Source organism: Miniopterus schreibersii (assembly GCF_964146895.1).
Source record: "Miniopterus schreibersii genome assembly, chromosome: 1".
NCBI classification, from domain to species: domain Eukaryota; kingdom Metazoa; phylum Chordata; class Mammalia; order Chiroptera; family Miniopteridae; genus Miniopterus; species Miniopterus schreibersii.
In genome coordinates, this window is record NC_138101.1 from 39,438,778 (window position 1) to 39,454,609 (window position 15,832).

Consider the following 15,832-nt stretch of genomic DNA (forward strand, 5'->3'; position numbering starts at 1 on the left):
CCCAGGGAGCACCCTCGCCGGACCGCGCAGGGGCCGGGCCTGGGCGGCTCCGCGCGGGGCGCCCGCCTCCCCCCCGGCGGCCGGAGCGCGGCGGAGCCGGAGCGGACACCGCCCCCTAGGGGAGCCGCGCGCGGGGGGGCCGGCGGGAGGGGCGCCGGGAGGAGGCCGCGCCGTCGGGCGGAGCCGCCCCTCCAGCTGGCTCGGACCCGGGCGGGGCGGGCCGTAGGCCGAGCGGCGGAGCCCAGACGCCGGCCCGCGGCCGAGGAGAAAGGCGGCGGCGGCGGCTCCGCGCCCTGACCCTCTGCCCCCTGCCCGGGCCCGGCGCGAGGCGGCGGCGGCGGCGCCGGAAGGAGCGAGCATGGCCGAGACCCCGCCACCGCCCTCCGCCGGCGCGGAAAGTTACCGCGAGGAGCCGCCGAGGGGCGGGGAGCAGCGGCTGGAGGCGCCGCGCGGCGCTCCCACCGGGGGCGCGGACCCGGAGGGCGAGGCGGGGCCGCCGCCCGCCTCCCCGGGCGCGCAGTCGGAGCCCGACTCGCCGGTGGCCGCCCCCTTCTTCCTGCTCTACCCGGGCGATGGAGGCGCCGGCTTCGCAGCGCGCCCGCCGCCGCAGCAGCGCGCCTGGAGGACCCCGCCGTCGCCGGGCTCCCCGCTGCCCTTCCTGCTGCTGAGCTACCCGAGCGGCGGCGGCGGCGGCAAGCACCGTGAGTGGCGGCGGGCGGCGGGCGGGCGGGGGCTCGGGGAAGCGCCGCGCCGGGCGCGCGGGTGTTTACCTCAGGGCGCCCCGGCCGCAGGCTCCCGCCGGCGCGGCCTCCCCTGCCGTGCTCTCCGGCTCCCGGGCTCGCCGGGCCGCAGACCCCGGCCCCGGCCCGCAGCCCTCCCGCGGCCGTCGCGGAGGGGGCGGCGCCCGGCCCGGCGGCTCCCGGCGCCGCAGCCGAGTAGGTGTGGCCGCTGCGCCGCCCCGCGGCCTCGGTGGTACCGGGGAACATTTCACGGGCTTCCGCTCCCCTGCCCGGGGAAGGATCGGGCGCGGGCGCGAGAGGACGGGGGCGGGCGCCGGGCGGGGAGAGGCCTGGCCTTAAAGCCGCCGCCCCGGCCGCCCGCCCGCGCCCCCGCCCTGTGCGCCCCGGGCGGCCCGAGCTCCCCGCCGCGCGCCGAGCGGGCCGAGCGGGCCGAGCGGGCGGCCTGGAGGGGTCGGCGCCCGCCGGGCAGACGGCCTCCCGGTGGCGGCGGGGCGGAGAGCTCCGGGCGCGGCGCGGAACGCGGAGCGCCTGCTGCCGGGGTCCGGACCGGAGAGAGACGCGCCCAGGGATGAGGGCGGGTCTCCGTCTCTCACACAGCTAGGGATTTGATTTTTTTTTTTTTTTTTACCACCAAGGCAAATCTTTTCACTGCTCTGCACTGCCAGGAAACTGACTGCTTTTTCTGCCGCCTGGCCCACCCCTAGGAGACTAACATTGACTCTTTCCTCTGTGCATGTCCGGTGATGATCACAGTCGACCCTCACGTCTCGGTGAGCCAAGCGCGACGCCACTGTCAGAGGAAGCCGAGGGTCAGTGTTAGTGATCTGTCCTCAGTAACAGCGAGAAGGAATGGAGTGGACCCAGACTCCTAGCCTCCCGGCCTCAGGCTCTGGAAGCCAACACCGCATGTCCGGAACTGGGGGCGCTGCTTCCCCCAGGTTGCGGGCCATTGGAAGTAGTCCGCTGTCATTTTTATTGCTTTCCTTTATTACTTTCTCTTTATTTCTTTGTCACTCACCTACAAAAAGGGCCAACAGTGACCACTGACTAAGGGTCTTGGTAAAACCATGCTTTGTGTGTTGCAGTGGCCAACACTAATCTCCAGGTTAGAATCCAGTCGAGGCAGAAATGAGTCCTCTTATAAGCAGAGTTCAGTAAGAATATTCTCAACACTGCTTTTCATTTTCTAAGGAGTCTGCTTCTACTTTGTTCTTTAAGCACAGCCTCTTTTTTTCTCCTTAAAATCTTGTATTTCTGTGTGACCTGTTTATTAACCACATCATTATAGAATGAAGAAGACACTCCTGTTAGTTCTTTATAACTCTGTGTAACAGTTGTGGTACAAGGTTTGAAGCAGAATTTTTCAACTGTTGGCCAGTATAACTAGTGGGGATTAATTTCTATTTCAGTTAATTTTTATTTTATTTCTCCCTACAGTAACAGCAGGCATGTGGCACAGCTTGTTAGCACATACAGTTCTAATAGCTCCTAATGGTCTTTATTTCTGAAATAATTTATTGGTGCGTAAGTGCTCAGAAAAATTACTGGGAAAATGCCAGAGTCCCACTTTCACTGTTTATTTAACCCTCCCCCAAGGATATGCTTTCTCATTGATTTTAGAAAGAGGAAAGGGGGGGGGGGAGAGAGAAACATTGATGAGTTGCCTCCTGCGTGCACCCCACCACTGGATTGAACCTGCAACCTGGGTATGTGCCCTGACCAGGAATCCAACCTACCACCTCTTGGTGTACCAGAGGACACATCAACCAACTGAGCCACACTGCCAGGGTTCACTTCCACTGTGTTTAAAGACCAGTCACTCACTAAGGACATTTCAAATTAGTAAAAGATTGATGGTACATACTTTATTCAAATATAAAATTGATATAAAGTAGTTCTTGTTTTAGACTGAGTTTTAATTTTCACCTGTTAATTTTATATGTGCTTTAGAACCCATGCATACTTGGAAAAAGGAATACTCTGTTTATTAATAAAAGTACTTTCTTGTCACTCCTTATAGAGTCAGTGCAATAGTGCTCTCTCTGATGTACCTGGATATCAGAACCCTAGCTTTCGTGACTGTCCATTTGAGCAACTGAGACCAAACAGTTTTTAAAAGACTTCTCATTTCAATTACCTGGACAGTACTTGCATGCTACCTAAATATCCAATGAATATTGTGCCTCTTCAACACTCAGTTTTTAACTCTGGCTAATCTATTTGCCAAAAGTGTATAATATATAATAACTTTGAGAGACTATACAGGGAGGAACAAAAGTAGGTTTACAGTTTGTATGAAAAATAATACGGTAATTAATAATAATGCAAGAATCAACTGTTCTGTGTACTCACAGCTGTAAACCTACTTTTGCCCCACCCTGCATATTAAGGCATTCTCTTTTTATTTTAGAAATCCAGACTGTACTCAGAGATTTTAAAGTTAACCTTTACATTTGAGTTCAGAAGCTTTGTTTTAAAAGACACTGATGAAGATATCGAAAATGTGTGCAAGAAGGGTAAAGTTTTCAGGGTTTGTGACATATGCTTTGTCAGTGTAAAATCTTGCAGGATATACTGTTTATGAAGTATTCAGCGTGCTTAAATGCAGTGTGAAAGAAGGCTTCCGATGTGCCTTGCTGAGTTACGTCCCTTTTTGAGTCTTTGAGGGCTGGTAATCTGCTAAATTTTTGTGCTTCTAGCTTTTAAATCCCATAAAAGTTTCTACCATGCCATTTTTATTGATTTATAAAAATTACAAGTAAGACATGGATCTATTCTCATTTTTAGATGTTTTATAATACACAAGTACATTGAGTACAAAGTGAGCTTTCCTCTCTGTGGGTCCCTACTCCCCCATCACCACCACCATTTATTATCTGAGGATACCACCTTTGAGTTTTGTGAGTTTTCTTTCAAAACTTTTGCATGCATTCACAGGCATGTAGGTGATGCTCATATTTAATGGGGTGTCTTTCTCCTTGGTATATGACCTTCCACACCAATTTCTCATCAACTAAGAAGGAGCTTGTTTGCATGCCATGGTCCAATACTTTTATGCCTTCCTTTTCCATTCTAACTTTAGAAGTCATCTTGTGGATGGACAGAGTGGACAAGGGATGGCTTCTTCGTGTTGGAGGGAAGAGGCACTGCTGCCATCTGCACCATTACCAGCTTCTATTGACAGTTACTCTTTTCTTCTTCCAACTGTCAGAGGTGCCGCAAACACTTGTGTTTAAGGCAATGCCATGCCAGTAACTCACATCTGTGCCCTTTGTGTTTTCTCACCCAAGTACAGCAATATACAAAAAAATTGTCCCACTCACAAAGAAGCAACTTTCTTTCTGTATTTGTATGTGCTGTTTTGAGATGGGAAGAGGACTAGGAGAGGAATAGAAAGAAGGGGGGAAGAAACCTTGGAAATGACTGGCAGAGTTACTATGACTACCCACTATGACTACCCACTTCAAAGCCAGTGTACCTAACAGTGAGTGCCTTGCTTGAGCCCTGGAAAGTGCAGAGTGAGGCTCCTGGAAGCATTTGACTTTTTCACAGATGCACTTTAAGAATCTCTGATTTGGGGAAGGACCTTTCTTATATATGAACCCAGGGATGAGTAAGGTGAGAAAATTACTTTTATGTTCACAGGTCCATACACAAACACACAATATAAAGATCTGTATATATATACGAATGCATTGATTTTAGGTTATCCTCGGTAGACATTTCTATTTGTGTGTGTGTCTGTCTGTCTGTCTGTCTGTAGTCTTTCATTGTTTAAGAGTACTCTAGGAAACAGTATACCTGGTCAGGAGATGAATACACATTAATCAGTTAAACTGCTATATGTTTTTTAAATTTTGGAAAGACAGACATAATTTATTCTATTAAATACTGAGACAACTGTCCCAAACTGGGAGATATGGGGGGAGGGTTGAACCATCAGAACCCAAGAGTTTTGAGCATTCACCTTCATGTTCAACATGAAGCTTGCTTTGTGACTTTTTTAAAGACAGGGTTTTGATATAATTAATGTAGAGAAGTGCCGTATTTACAATACTATGTTTCACAAACCTGTTCGCCTTCAGCTCTTTTCCAACTGTGTTAAGAATGCAGAAAGCCACTTTCTGATCCATTAAGGGCTGTTTTGTCAAATGGCAAATATAAGCAAGAACCCATAAAAAAACCTCAGAAATGTAACATCTTCAGACAATATGTAATTGTAAATTAGTGATAACTGGAGTTTAGGCCTTAAGAGTATTGAAATGCCGGTGGGTCACTTTCCACACACAGCTGAAATAACCAGGGACATCCTGAGCTTCTGAGGTACAGGGAGTTGGGCCATGCCCACATTTCCTGCCTCATGACTGAACAACCTGTCTGCTGCTAACCTGATTCGGCTGTTAATCACCACTGGTCCCTAAACTATCACAGTTTGTCTTCCCAGCCAATGTCTCCCTTCTCTTCTGCCTCCTTTCTTTTGTTTTACCTACCCTTCCGGCCTGGCATTACCAAAAAGTCAGATCACGCTTCTGATGGACAAAGCACCAGTTTCAGAATGTTAGATGTAATCTCTGAGCCTTTGACTTTGTTTTGGCTGCTCCCCTCTTAATACCATATGTTCATTCTTTATAAACAAGAGTTTTATCTTTTTTTATTTCTGATCTTTACTTCATCCTGGATACTAAAGGATCCTAAAAGGCTCTTCGTTAACTAGCAAAAGTTTTACTTTAGTTAGGCAACCCAAACAATTATGAATAAAGAATGTGACTGGTAAGATGATAATGTACTTAGTGGCTACCATTTACAGAATATTTTTATGTGCCCAGCAGGGAGCTAAAAACTTCAATGGTATCGACTTTTTTGTTATATTTATAAGAGATAGTTATTTAAATTTCCTATAGATAGAAGAGCCAATACATAAAAATACTTAGTTAATAAAAGCTGAAAAGAAAAAATGGGGAGGAGGAAGAGTCCATATAGACTTCGCAAAAGTAGATGGATGTAACATGTTTTTCATAAGAATATTTGATTCAGCCCTAGCCGTGTTGCTTAGTGGTTAGAGTGTCTGCCTGAGGACTGAAGGGTCTTGGGTTCGATTCCAGTCAAGGGCACGTACCTCAGTTCAGGCTCAGTTCTCGGCCCTGGTCAAGGCACGTTTGGGAGGTAACCAAGTGATGTGTCTCTCTCACATCAGTGTTTCTCCCTCCCCTTTTCCTCTCTCTGAAAAGCAACAGAAAAAATATCCTTGGGTGAGGACTTAAAATATATATATATATATATTTGATTCAGTGTGTCTAGAGGGACTTACCTAATTAATTATTATAAAATACAAAAATCCCGACAGTAACTTTGAATTTAGAAGATTATATTCTGGAGATACAGATTCTGTGGATTTAGGAAAGGTCTCATCTCAAATTTTAGCACTCATCAGAAACACCAACAGGTCTTGTTAACATAGATTTCTGGCCCTATCCCCAGAAGTGTGTTGTTTTGTCTTGTCTTGTTTGTTGTCTTTATTGAGGTATAATTGATATATAACATATTAGTTGCAGGTGTACAAGATAATGATTCAATATTTGCATATATGATAAACTTCTGACTCCAAAGCTCATGTTCTTAATCACTGTATGCTCCTCCACCACGGCCTTAAAGAAACCAATTTGGGTAGAGGGCAGAAAAGGTTGCTGCGTGGGAGAGAGAGCAGAGGAAAGATGACCCAAAAAAAGGCAACTTTTCAGACTAAAAGACTAGTACTGGCCTCAAAACAGACTCACCTAACTGTATTCTTTCTGTCTTGCATCGTTTCCCGTTTTGTTTGACTTCTAACAGAAAACTGTGTGTTAAAGAGGTACAGTCTTAACAAGAAGCTAAGAGAACATATTTTGCTAGTGTAGATGACAGGTAGTAAAAAGTCTAGGTAGGTGGTGATGAGAGTATGGCAAAATGAACTGGGTGAAATAGTATTTCCTGTTGGCTAGTATTTTTGAAAATTTCTTAAATAATTAAGAGAGTTGCCTAAAAGGCAGCTATCTTGTTCTATATCATTGCACCATAGGTAACCTGTAGCCATCATAAATAAAAGTAGAATCTCATTTTAATGAATTTTGCAGGATATCACAAATGTTATATTTCTACTCAAACTTTATTAACATTGAAACATCTTTCTATAGGTCAAAGTGGCTCAGGTCTGAACTTTAAAATCTACTTTGGGAAGTCAGTAGTGCACCATAAGCATTAAAGGATTGGCTTGAAATTATGTGAAAGGAAATGCTTTTAGAGTTACAAAGCAGTGGTATTTGAGAGGGTAAGTATCAATATGGCCATGCCCTACGCTGTAACTATTTGAGTAATTGTGAAAAGTTCATAGTCTTCTAAAACAGGAAGGACTGCTGGCCAACATGGTATTCTTCACAGAGCCCATCTTAGTGATTGTGTGGTTCTGTACTTGTTCCATACCAGTGAACATGACACTCGGCATGTGTCAGAGAGAGAGGCGTGAAGGGTAGGGCAGAGGCAGAAAAGTCTGAAACCTCATAATCCTAGGAAAGGAGAGATTGGCAGGCTCTGACAGCAAGAGGCACATGGCAAGCAAGAGAAATTGCTTCAGTGTGCTGGCTTTTAGAGTACGGTTCTTCTTACTCTAGGATCTGTTTAGGGACTCCCCACAGACATTCATCAGCTTCCCTTGCCTTTTTTATGAACTTAGAAAACCTGGTCACCTGATGCGAATGCTGGTAAAATTCTGGCCCATCTCTTCCTTCCTCAAAGCCCAAAATATTCCCCCGCCTACCCTTTGCTCAGATTTTCTTTCCTGTCTCAGTCCCATGAACATTCGTCTTTACTGATTTTCATTCCATGTGATGATAGGGTTTTTGCTTTTTTTCCCTTCCAGAACTCTTAAAGGCAGAAGCATTTACAATGATGATAATACTGACATTTACTGACTGCTAACTTTGTGCCAAGTACCATGCTAAGCATTTTACTTACATGGCTTCATTGAACTCTGAAGTCGTTCAAGTTATTATCCCCATTTCATCAGTGAAGAACCAGGCTCAGAAATAGGTCATTTGCCAGGGTTACTCAGCTTCTCAGTGGTGGATCTAGGATTCACTGGGCATTCCGACTCCAGAGTCCACATGCTCCTCAGCCTGCCTCACCGTAACTGAAATGACGTCCTAAAAAGAGGCTCCTTTTCAGGCAGCAGCAGCACTCTGCTTCCTTGTTCTATTCAGTAAAACCCCATTCGCATGAATGAATGAATGAATGAATGAATGAATGAATGAATGAATGAATGAATGAATGAATGAATGAGAAATTCACAAGTCACCAGTTTGGTAGAGAAAATAGTTAAGCATGTAAACAACCCTGAATAGCTGTCTGTGTGGCAGGACTTAGGAACTTCTGAAACACCTGTAATTGCCTTTTTCTTGTCTGCTGCCTTGTTCTTTCCTCATATCCCCAGTGGCTAGCATGTGATAGGTGCCCTGTTCAAGTTACATGGATGATTCTGTTAGGTACAGACAAATAAAGCCTGTGTTAGAATGACCTGTCTGTTGGGGCATAAATATAGCTTCATTTTATAGAACTTGGGGGGTTTAAGGTTGAAGTGAAACAGGAGGGTGGAAATACACCACTGTAAGAATATGGGGTACTTTAGAGTGATATATCCATACCAACAAGTATCTTTTGAGATTCTAGTATTTGGTAGATACTATTTTAAGCAAATGTTTAATGGTGTGCAAGGCAAAGTTCTTCTCATGGAGCCTACATCTTTGTGAAGCGAGTTATTTAGTTTCATTTTATAGCTAAGTAAATAGAGATAAGAGGATAACGTTCCCAAGATTATCTACTAAGTCATTGGTGGCTTGACATCTCTAAATCATTGTCTACTGACATTTAACCATGAAATCAGCTTTAGCCATTAAGGTAGGAGTTATTTCTAGTCTTATTCTGATTAATTTTAGCAACTAACAAGATTATGCATTGTAATACTCCTGGTGGTGTTTGTTTCTAACAAAATACTAACTCAGCTTCTCAGTTGTAATCACTTTAAAGTACTTATTGCCATCCTTGGTAAATATCTACAAACTAGTACTGAGTCTGCCAAGTGTATAAACTAAAATTGTAGAAATATTAGCAGCATCAGAGGTAAACACAATAGATTTTTGTCTGAAAGAGGGAAGGAAGTGAGAGGGAGGAGAGAGGGAGGAAGGGAGGACTAGAGCATGTAAACAAATCATGATCGAGCCATTGAATAATCTTATAATTTAGCAAAACATCCGGGGCTTTCCACCAATGTCATTATCACGATAGTTTATCAAGGAAACCCTTTTGTGCTAATAGCAACTAGTGGAAGGGGAGGAGGGGAAAATGAGGTTTTCTTCTTAGATTTTAAAACCGTGATCCAAGAAGCAATGGGAAATGTAACTTGTGAGATTTACAGACTGATTTAGTTGCACAGGTTGACAAATTTTAAGAAGCACCGTTGTGTGCAGAATAGGAGACGACTAACTACAAAAGAAATAAGTGAAATGGTCTCTTACCCTCAAACCTGTTAGGAAGAATGGGCATACCTGCAAGAAATCTATTTCTGAAAAGTATCTACATAATATCATTTAAAATGAAAAAATTAGAAATAACCCAAATACCAGCATGGAAATGGATCAGAAAATTGTTTTATAAGGTAATAACCTTGTAATACAGTAGTCAAAAAGATAAATACAGCCACCACACTACAGTGTGGATGAATCTTAGAAAACACAATATTGAGGGAAAGTCTTAGAAGGTTGTAAAGAGCATGAAACCCTTTCTATAAAAGAAAACTTAAGCTGAATCTATTGTTTAGGCATCTGTGTATTTGTGACAATATTTTAAAAATAAGACAACAATTTACACCATGTTCAGAAATGATTTCACACAGCAGGAGAAAATGCCCACTTATTTAAAGCCTGAGCTAAACGTATAAGGGTGACTAAGTGGACTATATGGTTTGTGAAGCATTAAGATGTAAAGTATAAAAGCTGATAGATGTGTCTTTTTCAAATCTTAAATTTGTTGAAATTCTTGTTTAGGAAATTTCATGAGGATGTTGCCTGCGGTTTTTTGTTTTGTTTTCTTTCTATTTTCCCTGAGTAAGATACAATCCTTGGGAGAGAGTGCTAAAGTTGCAAAGTATAGAAGAAAACATGGACTGTGGGCCGTCGACACAGAAGCAGCTTGCAATCCCAGATCTGCCACTCACTAATTGTGTGACCTTGGACTTGGCTTAACTTTGGTTTCCTTGTATGTAAAGGGGGCATATCAATATCTGCTTTGCAAGATTCTTGTGAGGACTTGATACGGTATTTATAAAGCCTCTTCCAGAAAGTAGAAGTTCAGTAAGTGATAGTTACCTTAAGTAGTAATTGTTTCACATTGGATAACGGGGACATTGGGCATAACATATCAGTCTTTATCTTATAATAGTAACTGAGTAAATATACTTTAAAAGGAATGTAACTTCTAAGTTTGAAATATGAATCTCATTTGCTTTGAATCAGCAATAATGTGGAAAATGTGAGTTGTGTAAGCAGCTAGAACATGAACGTCACATAGGCCTGTTAAGTCTATTTAGGGCCACAGACTACCACAGCCCTCCTCACAACTAGTTTACAAATATGTGCCTTTATTCACAAGTGGGGTTAAATGAGAAAATAGTTTATTACATCTTGTAATTAGTATGTTCATGAGAAAAAATTGAGAATATGAAAAAAAAAAGTTCAAGGTTTGTATGTCTTACTGATGACTTAATATTGCCTTTATATTCTAAGCTAATATGTGTACTCGGTAAAGACCCACGTGTAAAAACAGTACTGACCAATATTTAGAATTATTTTACTAGTCTTCAACAAATAGTGCTTGTTTTTGTAGTAAATTCATTGCTTACGAACAATAAGTAGCCGTTCATGCTGAAGACTCAAGGGTGTTTACCTGAGAACAGGTATAACGAGATAGTAGAAGTACAGGTTTTCCTGCTCGCCCACAGTTCTTATTTCTGAAATGGCTGCTAATACCTCCTCGAATTAATAGATCTGGGAAACTCAAGGAAAAATCAGTGTGGGCAGGTTTTTCTCTCCTTGGCAAAAGTTTTAGTTGCCTTGGACTTCCCTCCGTATGTTCTCTTAACTGAAGAGAAGGACATTTGGAAGAAAAGTTAACCAACTTTCTCTACTTATTAACCTAGATGTTCTTGTCCTGGTATGTTGTAATCAACCTGAATTTCCTATTCAGGGGTTAGTAAATGCTTAATTGGTTGGTTGGTAGAAATGTTGCTTGTCATGGTTTGTGACAGGCTGACTTGGGTTGTGGGTGGACCACAGGCAACCTCAAAGCATTCAGATTGATTTCTGTATTCACTGTCCTATATTTTAAGAATGTGTCAGTGACGTAGAGTCTTGATGTCATGTGTACAGATAACCAGGCCTGTTTGGCACTGTGGTTCCAGGAACTATTCAGTATAAATTTAACTTAAAAGGTTTTAATGAGCGCTTCCTATGTTTTGAAGTATTGCATGGCTTAAAGTGAAACTATAAGCTATCTATCCCCTTTCAGCTTTAATATGTAACATGGACATATGTCTAGCTAGAAAGGAATCAAGCTATAATTAAATGTGAATATGTTAAATGAAGGCTTGTGTTCAGTATTTGGATATGCAAACTCTGCCTCCTCGAAAAAGTGATCTTATCTTACTGTTGTGTGCCCAGTGCCTGATCACTGCTGGCGGTGTGGAGGCAGTACTCTCAGTGAATATTGAATGAATAGGATAAATGGCTCTGGGTCCAGATGTAGGATAATGTTGGGAGAGATTTAAATAGACATGAATAAAGTTGGAATATTTTCTCTTCCTTAGTAACTTAGTAATTTTGTTCCTAATTTTAAATATGTGCATATACTTATGTACATCCTTACATTGTACCAGTTTGCTTTCCTCTAACCATATGAACATGCCTGCTTACCTATAGAATCGGGTGTTAGCATTTTTTTTGTTGAGGTTAATCTCACATTAAGATGAAGCCTTTGTGAAATTTTAATACTATTCAAGGAGAATTTTTTTTAGTTTTCAGAAATTAGTAAATCAAGGTATCCTTCCAATGAGAAATCTCTAGAATGAAATAAATCATCTTGGGATACGTTTCCTGAAGTTTTATGTTTCTCTTTACAATTAGACCCTTAAGTAGAAAGAAAAAAACAACTTGTTTTCAATCATCTGGAACATTTTCAAAGAAGATCTTTATTATTCATCTCCTTGTTATTGATGCAGCTCCGAAAGCAAGGCATGAATGCTCCCTTGCATGATCTAGCCGTGCCTGGGGGGTGGGTGAGTTGGTTCCTGGTTTAAGAGAATATGAAACTCTGTCCTTAGGATGTGCCAGGGTGGAAGAATTTTTAAAATACAAGTTTTATCCTCTGATTAGAAACAATACACGCTTAATACAGAAACTAAGTAAATGCAGCAACATCAGTAGGGGGTGAAATTGGCATTAATTGGGAAGGATTTTACTTTTTTAACTTTCAGGGGTTTTGTCCTTGCATTTCTGTCAAGTCTGAAATGTCAGGTTTTTGTGACTTTGGAGAAGGAAATTACAGATGCCTGAGAGTGTAGTATTTAAATTGAAAACCTGCTCGGGGTTTTCTCTAAACGCCACCTTCAGCAGAGCGGAGAATTTGGTAGCTAGGTGTGCAAGGAGGAAGGACAGGTGAGCTACGCGCTGGCTGCGGACCGTCCTTGCCCGGGGCCCGCGCCCTGGGGCGTCCCCAGGCTCAGCCCCCCGCCCTGCTCCGTGGGGAGGCCGGGGCTCGAGGCGCCGCGCTGTCAGGTCTGCCCCGCTCGCCTCGCGCCGTCTGGAGGGGGCCGTGCCGCCTGGGGGGGTCGTGCCGTCTGGGGGCCGTGCCGTCTGGGGGGGTCGTGCTGTCTGGGGGCTGTGCCGTCTGGGGGGGTCGTGCTGTCTGGGGGCCGTGCCGTCTGGGAGGGATCGGGGGGCTCGTGCTGTCTGGGGGCTGTGCGTCTGGGGGGGTCGTGCTGTCTGGGGGCCGTGCCGTCTGGGGGGTCGTGCTGTCTGGGGGCTGTGCCGTCTGGGGGGGGTCGTGCTCTCTGGGGGCTGTGCTGTCTGGGAGGGATCGGGGGGCTCGTGCTGTCTGGGGGCTGTGCGTCTGGGGGGGTTGTGCTGTCTGGGGGCCTGCGCCGTCTGGGGGCCATGCCGTCTGGGGGGGTCGGGGGGTCGTGCTGTCTGGGGGCTGTGCGTCTTGGGGGGGGTCATGCTGTCTGGGGGCTGTGCGTCTGGGGGGGTCGTGCTGTCTGGGGGCTGTGCTGTCGGGGGAGCTGCGCCGTCTGGGGGCCGTGCCGCCGGGACCCGCCCAGTCGCTCCCCCGCGGCGGCGGCGGCGGCATCCCTGGAGCATCCTGGGAATCGCGGCGCCGGCGGGTCACGTGGCTGCGCGTTGGTCCAGCTCATTAGTCAGCCATTTTGGTCGACACCCTGCTCGGCGCAGCCAATCCCGTCGGCACTCGGCATCCCGGCTCCTCGCGGCAGGTCCTGCGAGTGCTCTCTGCGGCTCCGGCGTCTTCAAAGCGAAATTGAAAACCCTGGTTTATTTTTCGGTTCATTTTTTTCCTTTTGTATTTTTTCCCTGCACAAAGAAGGGGCGTCGTTCACTCCCGCATGCAGAAGCCAGCCTGTTAGGGCCCGCGGAGGCCGGCGGCGGCCGGGAGGGAGAGCCGCAGGGAAGGGAGGAGAGAGGAAGCTGGGAGGGGCAGCCTCGGGGTATTTTGCTGTGGTAGAAACTGTGTGAGAAAAGAGGGCGCAGAATTGTTCACCTTGAGCGGTGGATGCTCAGACCGTAGGGTACTTCCCCGTGGTGCTTCCCCGACATCCCGCGCCCGGGAGCTCTGCTGCGGGGCTTGGGGCTGGGAGTCCGCCGGGGGGTTGTTTATCTTGCCGGTGAGAGGGAGTGTGCGCGCGTGTCCCGGCCCCAGCTGAGTCATCATGTCCGCGCTGACGCCTCCAACCGACATGCCGACCCCCACCACTGACAAGATCACCCAGGCTGCCATGGAGACCATCTACCTCTGCAAATTCCGGGTGTCCATGGATGGAGAGTGGCTCTGCCTGCGGGAGCTGGATGACATCTCGCTGACGCCCGACCCGGAGCCCGCCCACGAAGGTACGGTCAGGCCGGGGCTCCCGGCACCTCGCCCGGGCCCGGCCGGGAGCCCGCTCTCCGCTCCCCGCCGCGCTGCGCGAGGCCGCCCTTCCCGGCCCCCACCCAGCTCCCTGCGGCGGTGCCGGGAACAGATGCCGCCCTGCCCCCGAGGCAGCCTGTCAGAGGATGCTGGCGCTTGCTGAGAGTTCTTTGTCTGCAAGCCTCTAAAGAGAACGTTTGAGGTCACGTATCACATCTGACCCTCCTTGATAAATGAAAAATCTATTAATATTTTTTAATTTTTAAATTTTATTTTTGTTTAAAATATTAGAGTTGTCCTTTTTCTCCCCAATGACCCGTTCCACCCCGTCCCCTCCCCCTCCCTAGCCCCCCTCCCCACCATTGTCCGTGTCCTTGGGTTGTGCATAGATGCATATAAATTCTTTGGTTACTCTCTCCCCTCCACCCACCCGCCCTCCTCCATCTCTCTGATATTCGTCAGTCTCATCTATGCTTCCATGTCATTGAATCTATTCTGTTCATCAGTTTATTAAGTTCTTTAGATTCCATGTATAAGCAAGATCATGTGATATTTGTCTTTCGCTGCCTGGCTTATTTCACTTAGCATATTTGTCTCCGGGTCCATCCACACTGCCCCAAAGGGTACGAGATTCTTCTTCTTTACAGCTGCATAGTATTCCATGGTGTGAATGCCCCACAGCTTTTTTTTATCCACTCATCTACTGATGGGCACTTGGGCTGTTTCCAGATCTTACTAATTTTGATTATATACTGTTACAGACATCACAGTGACTTAACAGAGTGAATTACAACAGCATGATTATAATTGTACATGCTACAGTCGAAACACTTGAGAGATATCCTGTCATCAGGATATAATGTTAAACAGACCATGGTATCTGGAAAAATATTTGGTCAGACATTATTGTTTTTTAATAATATGGATAATTAGGTTAGGTGAGAAAGCAGTTTTACAATGTGCTTATTTAATGAATATGGACTCAAAAAAAGCATAATGCCAGAAAAGGTTAAACATGATTAATAAGGTAACCCCTACCCGTGGAATCTCGTGGCCATGGCTTTTGCAGGTTATTTGTGTTCCCTGTCCTGGCCCATTTGAGATTTCCTCTCTCAGTGCCTTTGAGACCTTTGTGGTCTCTTGACTTGTGACTTTCTCCCAGAACCTTTTCAAAATTGTGAGAGGTTTTCAGCTTCTACCCCTTAATTCTCTTACTACCACAAGGAAGAGAATTCATTTGAGCCATAGCTCCAAATTGTCTTGTTCTTTATGTAGTAGTGGGCTCTTAGCGAGTGTTTATTCTGTACCCTTAAAATAATGAAGACAGAAATGCTCACAAATGAGAGAGATTCCTCATAAACACCTTCCTGATGTTTAGGCATATCAGCTGCCCGGCGGGGAGCAGAAGGCGAATTGCACATAGCAGACTGCATTAGGAAAAAGTGATTTCCTGCCCTTTGCCTTGCCTTGCCATCTTTCCATGACTCAGATTTCACCCGTTGTGTCGATAAACTTTTTTTTTTCCCCAGTTAGACTTAGCCTTGGGTAAGTACTAGAGAGGGTTAACATCACAGGACACAAAGCAGTCATTTGGGGTGTGTCTTTGAGGGCAGTGTTTAAGTAGTTTTTAAAGATACTCTGCTTCTTTGGTTTGTCAGTTGAACACTTCCTTTAGCGCTAAGTTACAGAATGCACAAGGTTAGAAGACATCAGCTGGAATTCCATACAGTGACAGTACTGTTTAAAACAGTCTTTAGGGATGAAAATGAAAAATACATTTTTAGCAGACTACCAAGAAGTCTTTTTAGCAAATGCCTCAATTTGCATATTTTGCTTTAAAAAATATTCCCATATGTGTTGAAAGTTATTCAATG

The 15,832-nt window shown here is 45.6% G+C and overlaps 1 protein-coding gene across 10 annotated transcripts in view; it reads left to right on the forward strand.

The window, feature by feature from the left end:
* The first annotated feature begins 241 nt into the window (after positions 1 to 241).
* The window catches only part of RUFY3 (RUN and FYVE domain containing 3), a 65,578-nt gene continuing 49,987 nt past the window's right edge, over positions 242 to 15,832 (forward strand). For 3 of the 10 annotated variants that reach the window (XM_081132130.1, XM_081132128.1, XM_081132135.1), the window contains exon 1: positions 276 to 701. In XM_081132130.1, coding sequence (XP_080988256.1) covers positions 359 to 701 — 343 coding nt within the window. In that variant the 5' untranslated portion in view covers positions 276 to 358. Of the gene's footprint in view, positions 702 to 1,455; positions 1,511 to 13,175; positions 13,940 to 15,832 lie in introns of those variants that run through there. The other 7 variants (XR_013998436.1, XM_081132133.1, XM_081132134.1 and 4 more) reach the window with 6 other exon arrangements.